The 14,821-nt window shown below is 40.4% G+C and overlaps 1 protein-coding gene across 1 annotated transcript; it reads right to left on the bottom strand.

The window, feature by feature from the left end:
- Positions 1-12,003: 12,003 nt before the first annotated feature.
- Positions 12,004-14,521, bottom strand: S100Z (S100 calcium binding protein Z). Its single transcript, XM_007176112.2, is given in 3 exon segments — positions 12,004-12,180; positions 14,331-14,428; positions 14,431-14,521. Coding segments are annotated over 3 exon segments (366 nt in total).
- Between the last annotated feature and the right edge of the window lie 300 nt (positions 14,522-14,821).

The raw sequence follows: 14,821 nt of genomic DNA, 5'->3' as shown, positions 1-14,821 counted from the left end.
GGGAACGGCCAGTTGGTGGAGCAATCAGCACACACACAACATTTATTAAGTTCACCATCTTATATAGGCATAGTTTGTGGTGCCTCAAAGTAATTACAATAGTAACATCAAAGATCACTGATCACAGATCACCATAACAAATATAATAATAATGAGAGAGTTTGAAATATTGCGAGAATTACCAAAATGTGACAAAGGGACACGAAATGAGCAAATTCTGTTGGAAAAATGGTCCTGCTGATAGACTTGCTCCATGCAATTGCCACAAACCTTCAATTTGTCAAAAACACAATACCTTTGAAGCACAATAAAGTGCAATAAAGAAGGTATGTATGTAAATATATATTTATATGTGTGTTTTTTTTTAAATTATTAGCACCTTTAATTATTATTTATTTATTTATTTATTTATTTGGCTGTGTTGGGTCTTCGTTTCTTTGTGAGGGCTTCCTCTAGCTGCGGCAAGCGGGGGCCACTCTTCATCGCAGTGCGCGGGCCTCTCACTATCGTGGCCTCTCTTGTTGCGGAGCACAGGCTCCAGACGTGCAGGCTCAGTAGTTGTGGCTCACAGGCCTAGTTGCTCCACGGCATGTGGGATCTTCCGAGACCAGGGCTCGAACCCGTGTCCCCTGCATTAGCAGGCAGATTCTCAACCACTGTGCCACCAGGGAAGCCCATATATGTGTATTTTATATATAATTAAACTTTTTATTTTGAGATAATTACAGATTTATACAAATTGTGAGAAATTGATTTGATGCTTCTCTTTTCTAATGTGAGGGTTTAGTGCTATAAATTTCTCTTTCAGGACTTTTTATTTGTGCCCTATAAATTTGATACATTGTACTTTCATTTTCATTCAGTTCAGTGTATATTTTTAATTTTCCTGAAGACCTCCTCTTTGACCCATAGATTATTTAGAAGTATGTTGATTCGTTTCCCAGTGTTTGGAGAGTTTTATGTTATCTTTATGCGATGGATTTCTAGTTTGTTTCCATTGTGCTCAGGGAACCCTTCTCAGGATTTCAATGTGTTTAATTTTTTTTTAATGGCCCAGGATATGGTCTGCCTTCGTATATGTTCCATTGGCACTTGAAAAGAATGTATTGTCTACTCTTTATGAGCAGAGTGTTCTGTAAATGTCAATTAGATCCAGTTGGTTGATGGTAGTGTTGATTTCTTCTGTATCTTTGCTAATTTTCTGTCTACTTCTTCTATCGATTTTTGAGAGAGGTGTGTTGAAGTCTTCGACTATAACTGTGAATTTGTCTATTTCTCCTTTTAGTTCTATGAGTGTTTACTTCATAGATTTTGTAATTCTTGTTAGTACATGTATATTTAGGATTGCTACATCTTCATGATAGATTGACTTTTTTATCATTATGTAATTTCTCTCTCCATCTCTGGTAATTTTGTTTGCTCTGAAGTCTACTTTATCTGATATTAACATAGCCAATCTTGCTTTCTTTTATTAATGTTTGTTTGATATAATATTTCTGTCCTCTTACTTCAATCTATCTATAACATTACATTTGAAATTAGTTTCTTGTAGACAGTATAGTTGGGCTATGTTTTTAATCCATTCTGCTAATCTCTATGTTTTTGTTGTCGCACTTAGACCATTTACATTTAATGTAATTATTGATATTAGGGCTTAAGTTTATCGTTTTATTTTTTGTTTTCTGTTTGTTCACTGTGTTTTTAATTTCTCTGTTTTTTTTCTTCCTATATTTTTTGTGAGTTACTTGAATATTTTTTAGATTCCCATCTTGATTAACCTACAGTTTTTTGAGTATATCTTTTTTTATAGCTTTTTCAGTGATTGCTCTCAGTAGTTTATTCACTGCAAGAGCAAATCTAACTGTGCAGAAATTATTATCCCTACAATAAATATCTAATTTGTAAAATATGACTATCAAAACTTTTAATAATAAAGTTGTGATAATAATAATTACATTTTAAAATAAAAGCTTGAATTTTTTCTTTTATACTGGAAGTTCTCTTTCTATGGTGGTAACATTTAACTTTAGTCTCATCTTTGGCCAAATATTGAATTTAATGGTTGGCCATTTGACAACTCAAATATGTATTCAGCGCACCTCTAAAAGCTGCTATCAAAAAGAATGAGATAAAATAGAATAGCAAAACAATTTTGAAAAAGTATAAAATTATAAGACTCAGACCATCTCATTTCAAGACTTACTATAAAGCAAGTTATCAAGACCATATAGTATTAGGGAAAAGATAAACAATAGAGCAACAGAAGAAAGTCCAGAAATAGACCCATGCATATGTAATCAAAGGCAGTTCAATGGGAAAAGGATTGTCTTTTCAACAAATATTACTGAAATAATTGAACATCCATGCCAAAAAATAAAAAAGATCCATATCTTCCACCATGTACAAAACTTAACACAAAATGAGTCATAAGCCTAAATGTAGAATCTAACATTACAAAAATTTCTTAAAAATAAAAAAGAAGTAAAAGAACAAAATCTTTTTGACCTTTAGTTAAGCCAGGGTTTCTCAGCCTTAGCACTATTTACAGTTTGGATTGGATAATTCTTGTGTGAGGGGCTGTTCTGTGCATTGTAGGATGTTTAGCAGCATCCTTGGTTCCATTAGACACCAGTAGCACCCCCACCCCCAGTCATAACAATCAAAAACGTCTTCAGACATTGCCAAATATTCGGGATAGGTGGGTTGTCTCCCATTTGAAAACCACTGGCTTATGCAAACTCTTCTTTGATACAATATCAAAAGCATGATCCATTAAAAAACAATGATAGGGCTTCCCTGGTGGTGCAGTGGTTAAGAATCCGCTTGCCAATGCAGAGGACACAGGTTCGAGCCCTGGTCCGGGAAGATCCAACATGCCACGGAGCAACTAAGCCCGTGCGCCACAACTACTGAGCCTGAGCTCTAGAACATGCGAGCCACAACTACTGAAGCCTGTGCACCTAGAGCCTGTGCTCCACAACAAGAGAAGCCACCGCAATGAGAAGCCCATGCACCACAACAAAGAGTAGCCCCCGCTCGCCACAACTAGAGAAAGCCCTCGCACAGCAACGAAGATCTAATGCAGCCAAAAATAAAAATTAAAAAAAAACAATGATAAATCTGACTTCTTCAAAATTAAAAATTTCTGCTCTGTGAAAGACAATGTCAAGAGAATGAAAAGGGAGAAAATATTTGCATAACACATATTTGACAAAGGTCTTATATTTACGAAGTATAAAAATGGGTGAAGGTGGTCAAAAGGTAAAAACTTCCAGTTATAAAATAAATAAGCCATAGTGACTATAGTTAATAATATTGTATTGTATTGTATATTTGAAAATTGCTAAGACAATAAACCTTAAAAGTTCTCATCACAAGAAAAAAATTTTGTGTAACTATGTATGGTAATATATGTTAACTAGACTTATTGTGGTGATCATTTTGCAATACATACAAATACCAAATCATTATGCTATACACTTAAAACTAACATAATGTTATATGTAAATTATACCTTAATTTTTTTAATTAAAATTAAAAAAGAACTTTTAAAACTCAAAAACATAGGGGACTTCCCTGGTGGTCCAGTGGTAAAGAATCCGCCTTGCAATGCAGGGGACGTGGGTTCGATCCCTGGTCAGGGAACTAAGATCTCACATGTTGCGGGGCAACTAAGCCCGTGTACCACAACTACAGAGCTCGTGCGCCTAAACTAGAGCCTGTGTGCTGCAAACTACAGAGCCCATGTGCTCTGGAACCCGCGTGCCACAACTACAGAGCCCACGCACCCTGGAGCCTGTGTGCCACAACTAGAGAAGAGAAAACACTCATGCCACAATAAAAGATCCCACACGCCTCAACGAAGATCCCGCATGCCGCAACTAAGACCCAACACAGCCAAAAATAAATAAAGTAAATAATAAATAAATCTTTAAAATAAATAAATAAATAAATAAATAAAAACATAAACAACCCAACTTTTTTAATGGGCCAAAGACTTGAACAGATACTTTACCAGAGAAGACATATAGATGGCAAATATACATATAAAAAATGTTCAACATCATTAGTTATTAAGGAAATGCAAATTAAAACCACAGGAGATACCACTTCATACCTATTAGAAAGGTTAAAAATTTAAATCTTGTAATACCATACTACCCAGGAATCCCATGCTTAGGTACAAGCAAAATGAAAATTTATGTCCATAGAAAAACCTGTTCACCAATATTTATAGCAGATTTATTCACAGTCACTCAAAATTGTAAACAATCCAAATATCCTTCAGTTGGTGAATGAATAAACAAATCATGGTAGATTCATACAATGAAATACTGCTCAGCAATAAAAAGAATAAACTATTGGAAACACACAAAATCAGGGATGAATCTCAAACGTATTACACTAAGTGAAAAAAGCCAGACTCAAAGGCTATATACTACATGATTCCATTTATATGACCTGCTGGAAAATGCAATACTTTAGAAACAAAAAAACTGATCAGTGGCATCCAGGAGCTGGGAGGGAGTAGTGGTGGTTGGGGTGGCGGTATGAGAAAAAAACAGCCTTCTTTTTCTTTTTTAAGGAAAAATCCAGGGAAGTTTCTTGTGTGTTTTTAATTTATCTTCCCCCGAAAAAAAAAAATGTTCAATACAACCTAATGAATGAAATGTCAGATGCATCTGTGGCCAATACCAGTACACTTATATAAGTATACGTTAATGTTGTATGGAAAGAGCACCTCTAAAATTGAAACTGCTTAGGTAGATTTCAGGGGTTTTAAAATGTTCTTGGGCCTTAACTTTCAACTGTTCTTTGCTCATACTAGGTGATATTTGATGACCAAATTTCTGTCACTTGGGAATTGCTAGCAGGGATGCTTGTCAATAACCCCTTTAAAAAGATTGTTTTGGGCTTCCGCGGTGGCGCAGTGGTTGAGAATCTGCCTGCTAATGCAGGAGACACGGGTTCAAGCCATGGTCTGGGAAGATCCCACATGCCGTGGAGCAACTAGGCCCGTGAGCCACAACTACTGAGCCTGCGCATCTGGAGCCTGTGCTCCGCAACAAGAGAGGCCACAATAGTGAGAGGCCCGCGCACTGCGATGAAGAGTGGCCCCCGCTTGCCACAACTAGAGAAAGCCCTTGCACAGAAACGAAGACCCAACACAGCCAAAAATAAAAATAAATAAATTTAAAAAATTTAAAAAAAAAAGATTGTTTCTTGCTTATCCCCGTGGAACTCCAGGGTCCAGCACATGATAATTTGCTCTCTGTCAACAAGGGGGCTCTGTTATTTGCTCAGTGCTATAACTGTCCAGTCAAAATGTTTATAATGGTGATGATGTGAACAAAGAAAATCCTTGGCACTCTCAAGATAGGTTCATGTCAAAGATCATGTGCTTAACTCTCTGATATGTTGGTGCTATGCTAGGTGCTAGGGTTAGAAAGACAAGTAAGACAATACAAAAGAGGACACTGTAAAAGGAAAGCGGGGCTGAGGAAGTGGTCTCAGACAAAAAGACATTCTAGTTGGTAAGAGGCACATAAAGGAGGAATAAAGCATGTAAAGCTAGAGTAGTGGGAATCCTCTCATAAAAATAAATAACATCACTTTCTTCTGATTATTGTTCATTGCTAAAACAGCAGAAATTAGAAAAAAGTATAAAGAAAACATCAAAATAGCCTATAACGCCACCATCCATGGTGAACATTTCAGTAGGTTTCCTTCCAGGCTCTTTTCTAGGTACATATAACCGATGTTAGAATATTGGCTGAAGCCTCAAGATAATAGACACTACATTCCAAAGGAAAGTTGGAGAAACCTATGTAAAACTTGCAAAAGGTGATGGTAGAAACCCCGAGTGCACACTTACGTGATCATGCTCCTCCAGTGGGTGATCTATATCAAAGAAGATGAGGAGATGGGAATCGTAGAAGAGGATTCCGGGGAGAGGCCATTCAATTGCTGAGGCCTGCACTACTCTGGGGACCAGAAACCGCCTTCTTTCCTCCAGAGCTCAGGGGAAATCCTTTCCTCTGGGATAATTCCCCTTCTCCTGACATTTTCCTTGGAGACCTCTCACATAATTACCTTAATGGCTCAAGCTCTGGAAAACAAAAATTAGAAAAGGAAGTGGTTTTCAGGCAACTTTTGATTTCCAGGCCATCACAGGCCTTCCCTTTGTAAGGAAGCCTTTCTCCTCTTGATTGGGATAAAGAAAAATAAAAATTGCAAGTAGAAACAAAGCAGTATCTTAAAAACTCACGCTATAGCACTTTTTTGAAACCAAATTGGGACCATATCAGACACACTGTTATTTAAAGTTAATATTATATACTAGGCACTTTCCATTATAGTCAATGGTCTTTGAAAACACGTGTGTAATGACTGCATACTGTTCCGTTTCTTGAAAAGAAACTCTGAGAAAGTGGGAGAACTCAAGGGGAACAGTAGCCTCTTCTGGTGGTAGGCAGCCGGAGGCACCGACTTGAGAGAGAAGGTTGGATAAAACCCATGAGCTGCAGAACGAGGCTGGACCAGAAGCGCTCACGTGTCACCATTACCACCGTCTTCACCCGCGTGGTTACCACTTATTGAGCACTTATTATGTTCCAGGCACTTGCTATCTTATTTTAACCACCAGAGTTCTAGTTCTGCAAGTTGAGGGTACATAATATCCATCGAGAGAGCTTGCTATCAATGCAAATGCTCACCTACCCCTTTCCTCCTTTCTCGTTCATTTGGACAGGGGTGGGGTCTAGGGATCCCAATGATCAATGTGTTCCTTGTCGATTCTGATATAGGTGAGCCACTAGAGTTGAGACATGCCAGAAAAATGAGGCTTAAAGAAGTTAAATAACTTGTCCAAGACTTTTGACCTTGAATCTGAGCAGGACCCTGTGGGGCCCTCCTGGATACAAAAGCCTTTCTGTGTCCACCCCCCTGCCCCGTTTCTTATTTGCAGAATAAGAAGTTATGAAGCAACAGGACCTGTTGGGGAGAATGCCAGTGGTTTGGGGCACCCTAGAGTATGAGGTGTAGGAGAGCAGATTCAAACAGTGGCTAATCAGGGAAGTGAAGGAATGCAAAAACAAAGTAGCAAAAATCAAGAAACTACAGTGCAGGATCCTGGTTCCTCTTCAAGGAATATACGTAACAATATCTTTGAGTTCTTCTGCAGAACTAAGGCCCCCACCCAGGTAGAGGATGGTGGCTTCAGGCTGAGCACAAGATTCCTGGAGCACCGCCCTGTTACCTCACCACCAACCAATCAGGAGAAAGTCACACACCCTGCAGCCCTCACTCCAAATTTTGCTTATAAAAGCTTGTCCTCCAAACCATGGAGGAGGTCGGGTTTTTTTAGAGCACCAGCCACCCATTCTCCTTGTTTGGCCCTGCAATAAACTTTGCTCTGCTCCAAATTCTGACATTTCTGTTTGGCCTCACTGTGCTTCGGCACATGAACTTGTGTTCAGTAACAACACAAGGCAGTCTGGTGGCAGACTGTTCCTCCCCCTCCCCTGGGGCCTTAGGGGATGTTCCTTCCTGGTTGCTTCCACCTCTCCCCCAGCCCTCTCTGTGCCTAATGCCTTGTGTTGTCTTATATTCTTCCAAAAGGAGTATTCCCCAGCAAGAACTATTCTACAGGTGCCTGCTTCCAAAACAGCACCTCCATACTTTTGTTCCGAACCTTTCCTCTTCATCCTAGAGCCTAGAGCATTTCTATCAGCACTGTCAACATCTAGGAGTTTCTTAGAAATGCAGAACCTCAGGCCCCAGCCCAGACCTACTGATGCAGAATCGGATCGCCAGATGGTTCACACACATTAAAGTTGGAGCAGCCACTGTCCTACACACTTCTCAGCCAGAAGTTGATCTGATTACTTGATTAAGCAAGTCACCATAAAAAGGAGTGATTTTTCAACCCTGTTTGCATTTAGAATCACCTGGTGCTCTTTTTTAAAATGCTGATTCCTGGGTCCTCTTCCCAGACCAATTGAATCAGAATCTTAGTGGGGGTGGAGCTTATATTCATCTATATTTTTATGCAATAACTTGGGTGAGTGTAATGTGAAGTTAGAGTTCAAAACCACTGCTTTAGAGATTCAAATATTTTAGGGGGACATTTAGAAACATAAAAACTGCTCTAAGTAATAAGAAAAAAAAATACATAAAATCCTACAATAGTTACTCATGACATTCAGGATAAATTTCAAATTTCTCACATTAACACCCAAGGCCCTTTCTGATTCTGAGCCCTGTCTACCTCTCCAGCCCCATTTCCTGCTCTCCCACACCCCATACCCTAGGGTGCCCCAAACAACAGCATTCCCCCCAACATGTCCTGTTCTTTCATACCTGTGTGACTTTGCCCATGTTCTCTCTTTAATATCCTTGCCCCATTTCTTTGCCTCTGGAAAGCCTTCCTTAACCCCATGATTCTTAAGGAAAAACAAAATCTGTTTTTAAAACTAAAACTTAAGGTTTTTGTTTTTCTTTAATGCTTCCTAGCTGTTTGTATTGTCAGGCATATCTCAAGCGCAGGGCCCCAAGCAGACATAGGCTATTGTCTTCCACAAGCCTTGTCTTCCAATAACCACATTGAGAAAATGTTAAACATCAGAAGGTGCTAATTTAGAGATGACCCTTGAATATTGTTTAAAGCTGATTTAAGCTCCAGCAAATGCAAGGCCAATGCTTCTGGGCAGAAGAAATAATCAATTTTGCCTCCTACAAACTTATTGTAAGTACCAAACACACACGCACAAAAGAAAGCCTCTCCTTTACTAGAAAAGAGCTTTTGGTACATCATGTAATTCTTACTCATTTGAAATCTAATTTGACACATAAATTGCTTTTCCTAACTTTTCATCAATTTTTAGAAACACCATGAAATGAACATTGCTTTTCCATTTATTTCTCTCTGTTGAGAATGTCCTTCCTTGAATAGAACATGAGGAAATTTTTGGATTTACTTCTCATGATTTAGTGGCCCATTTTTGAATATGTAAACTTTGGACCAAATTAAATGAAAAGTTTAAAGGTCCCTGAGAAATAGTCACACCTTCTCTTGCATAAGTAATATGCCTGCTTGTAAGAAAAGAGCCTAAACACCTCTAAAACAAGTGTTCAATTTTTTCTTCTCATTTTTTCTTCCAACATTTTGACAGATAGGAGTAAATAAATACCAAGGGTATACACTGCTCTAGAATGTTCTGACCTCTAAATTCTCTCTGTCCTGTCTGCTCAGAATGGGCTTAAGGGAAACAAAAAAGAAAATTCTATTTAAAGAACAAAATGACAGGTCTTAGCACTAGAAAGTCAACAATTGGCAGATTCTTTTATTTGTTTATTAAATATTTATTGAGCACCTACTATCAGCCAGATAGGGAGATAGGCACCTCTGTAAGCAGAATCACTTTGGTCAGGGTCATTGATGTTACTGATGATCTCTACCTTGGCAAATCTAAAGGTCAGGTCTCTGTTCTCAACTTACTCCTCCTCTCAGTGGATTTCACCCTCTTTCCTTATCCAGAGACTTTCTCCCCTAGGCTTCTGAAGTACTGCGCTTACCTGGTTTTCCTTCTACTCCCTGACTATGCCTTTGGTGCATCATTTGCTGGCTCCTCTTTCTCCTGAAAGCTAACTGTTGGACCTTTCTTCTTCTCTATCCACATTCTCATCCTAAGCGAGCTCCTCTAGTCCTGTGGCTTAATACCATCTAGATGCTAATGACTCCCAAATCTGTATCTCCAGTCCCCTGTTTACCCTGAGCTCTGGACTAGATCATATATCCAACTGCACATATGATATCTCCACTTGGATGTTCAATAGATTTCAAACAGAGCTATTCCCCTCAATGTCCCCACATAAAGCCCCTCATACCCCAGTCTTTCCCATTTAGTAAATTGCATCATTTGCTTGACCAAAAATCTAAACATTAGGGATTGCATTCAGCTGCGTGTTAACAGAATCCAGCTTAACCAGAGAGCAGAGTTTTTTTGTTTGTTTATTTTCATATAATAAGAGGACCAGAGGCAGGCAAACTAGAACTGTGCACTGGTCCCCCTAAGCCAACAATGTCCCAGCTCCTTCTATCTTTTTTCTTCACCGTCCTCATGGTCGCAAGATGGCAGCCCCACCTCCAGCCTCACAATCACATGCCAATGGAAAGAAAAGGAAGGAATTAACAAGGTGGAAGGCACAGAGCCTATATGGAAAGAGCAAAACACTCCCAGAAATTCCTAGTAGATTTCTGCTTATCTCTCATTGCCCAGAACTGTGTTACAAGCTCTACCTCAGATACAAGAGAAGCTGGGAAATATGCCTTTTTAGCTAAGCACATTGTTACCCTGCACAAATCAGGGCTCTGATATATGGAAGAAAGGTAGAATGGACTCAGATAGGCAATAGCAGTACCCGTTCTATCATCCTGGACTGCTCTCTTTTCCTACACTTCGTTACCAGTCCCTCAGCAAGTCCTATCACTCCCACCTCCAAAAGACAGAAAATTCAACTGCTTCTCTTCATCTCCATTGCTCAGACCCCAGCCGAAGATACCATCGTCTCTCCCTCAGACCACAGCATTCGGCCTCCTAGCAGGTCACCCTCTTCCACGCTTGCCCTCTCTCTAGCCCTTTCTTCACACGGTGGCTGGGATAAGCACTTAAAATTATAAATATAATCACACCATTCCCTTTCTTAAATTCTCCAAAGCAGGGGTCCCCAACCCCCGGGCCACGGACGGGTACCAGTTCGTGGCCTGCTAGGAACTGGTCCGCACAGCAGGAGGTGGGCAGCGGGCAAGCGAGGGAAGCTTCATCTGCTGCCCCCCATCGCTCGCATTTCCGCTTGAACCATCCCCCCACCCGCGTCCCGTCTGTCCGTGGAAAACCTGTCTTCCACGAAACCGGTCCCTGGTGCCAAAAAGGTTGGGGACCGCTGCAAAGGATCTGTCATAGTTTGGGTTTCCCCCAAGCAGACCCTGACGCAAGTAGTTTGAGAGATGCAGGACACATGGGTGGGGCTTCACAGCAAGACCAGGAAGGGAAGGCAGCCCAGAGCAGGTGCAAGACCAAGCCCTCCTCCCCCGCGGGGGGCCACAGAAGCTCAGCCCAGGGGAAGCCCTGGGAAATGGCGTTAAGACACTTGCCTCAGAATCACCTGACCGCAGGGACAAGGAGGTATTTCTACACCAGCCCCCAAGGGTTGCTGGTCGCATTCTCTTGGCTTGCGCACCTGGTCCTGGACTCACCCCTTCCCTGAGCTAACTCACTGCAAAAGCCAGCACTTCCTTCCACTTATCAGCCTTTCTGCTTACAGACCCTCACAGCTTCTTCTTGAAGCAGAATCACAAGGGGGTGCAAGAGCCACTTTATTTCTTTAATAGGATAATTTCAAAGTACAATTTAAGGATGATGAACGTCTGTCTGAGAAATTTGCTGAGTCCTAGTCTCATTTGAAAGAGCTAAATTTTTGTGATGCTCTCTCTTTGACAGACAAAAAAAGTATATAACATCTTTACTTGAGATGAATAGATACACACTACTATATGTAAAATAAACAACAAGGAGCTACTGTATAGCACAGGGAACTATTGGGTTGGCCAAAAAGTTCGTTCAGGTTTTTCTGTAGGATGATATGGAAAAACCTGAACAAACTTTTTGGCCAACCCAATGTATTCAATATCATGTAATAAATTATAATGGAAAAATATCTGAAAAAGAATAGATACTGAATCACTTTGATGTACACCTCAAGCTAACACAACATTGTAAACCAACTACTCTTCAATTAAAAAATATATATATAGGAAAATTTCAAGAAGGACATATAAGATTTGGAATATTTATTTAAAGTCAATATATTAAGGTATGCATCATTTAGTAATACTAGCAACTAATTATATGTATATTATAGCTATAAATGGCATTACTATGACTATGGATCTGGAGGGTATAGATGAACAGTCGGTAAATAACTGTGGATATATTTCTGCCTTTAGATTAGCTTACTACTTGTCTTTCCTTTCTTCTTCAATTGTTCTACAAAGTAATCATTACAAGCAACTGTCAGAGCTGCCACCGTGACCACAAATTCATTAAAATCCACTTCATTGTCCTTATTGGCATCCAGGTCCTGCATTATCTTATCAACCAACTCGGGATCCTTTTGACACTAAAAGGAAAAAGAAAATTTCTAACTCCCAGGCTCTGAGGTTCATAATGACAACTGAAATCGTATTTTCCTTTTATCTACATTACAGTTTGCATTTCCATTTTTAGCATCTAAAGCAATTTCCGAGAGCCTATTTGCAGGGAGGTTTGAACCAGGCACACATTCTAAATGAGTCTGGGCTTCTGCCACCCCCCCGGTCATATAATCCTCAGACCTAAACACCAAGAGGAGCAAACAGCAGCACATCAAAGTGAGCCACTGCTGATGAAAATGCATTTACTGGACAGGCTGAGGGCCAGGACCTGGGGAGGAAATCAGGGGGACATGAAAAGAAGGAAGCTTTGAAGCCAAAGAGGGATAGTGAGTGACTGACTCTGCCATTTACCAACAATGGGACTTGGAGCAGATCACTTAACATTTTAAAATGTACTTATTTATCAAATGAGGAAGAAAATATCTCCCACAAATTTGGGGGTTACTTCAACACGCTTTTATAAGTGCTTAGCACCACGTTGTTAGATTTAGCAAATAAAAATTCAGGGGCTTCCCTGGTGGCGCAGTGGTTGGGAATCCACCTGCCAATGCAGGGGACACAGGGTCGAGCCCTGGTCTGGGAAGATCCCACATGCCACGGAGCAACTGGGCCCGTGAGCCACAACTACTGAGCCTGCGCGTCTGGAGCCTGTGCTCTGCAACAAGAGAGGCCGCGATAGTGAGAGGCCCGCGCACCGCGATGAAGAGTGGCCCCCGCTTGCCGCAACTAGAGAAAGTCCTCGCACAGAAACGAAGACCCAACACATCCAAAAATAAAAAAATAAAAAAAATAAAAAATTCAGGATGCCCAGTTAACTGTGGATTTCAGATGAGCAATGAATACTTTTTTAGTGTAAGTATGTCCCAAATATTGCATGGGTCATATAATATTTTAGCTGGCAGCCTGTTTTGTGTGTCACAAAACAAAACAGAGGCACCCAATAAAGGATAGATCTTATAAGGATGACTCCATTTTATAGGTGGAGAGGAAAGCAAGGAGCCCATTGAGGAGATCAGGGTTCAGAAAGGGTGGGGTGGTGAAGCACCTACCTTTCCTATTATAAGAGGCTGATGAGAAATGTTTCCAAAAGTATAATTCACTTCCTCCAAGAACTCCCCATTGTCCTCTCATTAGCTGCCAACCATTAAATGGTTGGAAATTTAAATTGAATTGATCAAAATCAACTCAATCAAAAACAATTATAAATTTCACTTGAATAAATCAATGTGCCAAGTGTGGCCTACCGAGTCTTTCATTCTAAATGTTATGTAATACAGTAGCCAAACTGAATTTGAAAAAGAAAAATGTTCTCAGGGACTCTTAAAATTACTAAAAAGGTATTGTATGTTAAAAATTTTTACTTTAAGCTTTTCCCATAGAGGGTGGGGATAAAAGAGTGTCATAATTATAATTACTATCGTCTTAACACAGGCTTTGGACAGAATAACATCATGCCAGGCTATTACACGTGCTAAAATTAATTCAAGGCAACTCCAAAAACACAAGAGTGAGCATTTTCTTGAGAGCAAGCTCCAAACACTCCATTGTAAGGTTTCACGTGTGGTTTTATTGAACTCCTGGCTGTTTTGAGATGTAAATCTATTTGCTACCCAACTGGTCACTGGCCGGACACACCCTTTCGGTCAATCCCAATCAGCTTGCTCTTGGCTGACAAACTCACCTGGTATTTGTTATTCACTAGAAAATTTGCCATCACATCATAAAGTACCCCAGGGTTCATTTCTGGCCCCAAACATAGTATTTATTCATTTATAGACAGCAGGACAGAGCTCCGGGTATAACTTGTATCACTAGTTATAACTATAACTCCTAGTATAACTAGCTATACCTTTGCTGTACTACGACATTGAATAATTGATAAAAGCCTCAAATATAATTTCCAACACTGGAAACCCTAACCCTGGGCACTACAGAAAAGCTCACATGCCTACAGACACAGAAAACAAAGGTCTCTAGTGTTTGCTTCCCTGTATTTAGGATCTCGATAGGAATTATACAGTGTGTGGCAGGACACAGGAGTTGGTGTACATGGAGGCTATCTCTGAACGTGCAACGCATCCACCCTCGACTGCATGGGGAGAAAAGCCAGACTCACCGAGAGGGATTCTGTGAGATCTCGCTGCAGGAGCATTTTCAGCTCCCCCTTGTTGATCTTGAACCTGTCCCCTTCCTTGCAGGAGTAGCGGTGGAAGTTCTAATCATGGTGTCCATGGCAACCTCCAGCTGGGTGGGCGTGTTGGCAGCAGAATGGACGAGGGCAGGCCACCAAAGCCAGGGAAAGAACATTTGTGAAGGATAAGTGCGTGGGGAAACATCAACGCCTTCATTAAAACGGAATATTGCCGTCCCCGGGTCAGCCCACGCCCCAGGTGATGGTTGCTAAACCATGAACATCAGCAATTAACCAAGCATTCTGCCCATCTAGGGCAGAGATCTTTGCGGGTGAGTTTTTCTCCTCCCTAATCCCCACTCCCCAACGATGGAGCCGGTTCAAAGTGTTTGGAAGTTAGTAATCAGACAACAAATACAGAGTCATGATAAACACAGATTAAAAATAAACAAAAAGAGGAAGGAAATACATACCTG

The sequence above is a fragment of the Balaenoptera acutorostrata genome, chromosome 2 (assembly GCF_949987535.1).
Source record: "Balaenoptera acutorostrata chromosome 2, mBalAcu1.1, whole genome shotgun sequence".
Classification (NCBI taxonomy): domain Eukaryota; kingdom Metazoa; phylum Chordata; class Mammalia; order Artiodactyla; family Balaenopteridae; genus Balaenoptera; species Balaenoptera acutorostrata.
Note: the sequence above shows the minus strand (reverse complement) of the source record. Positions and strands in the feature narration are given on the sequence as shown.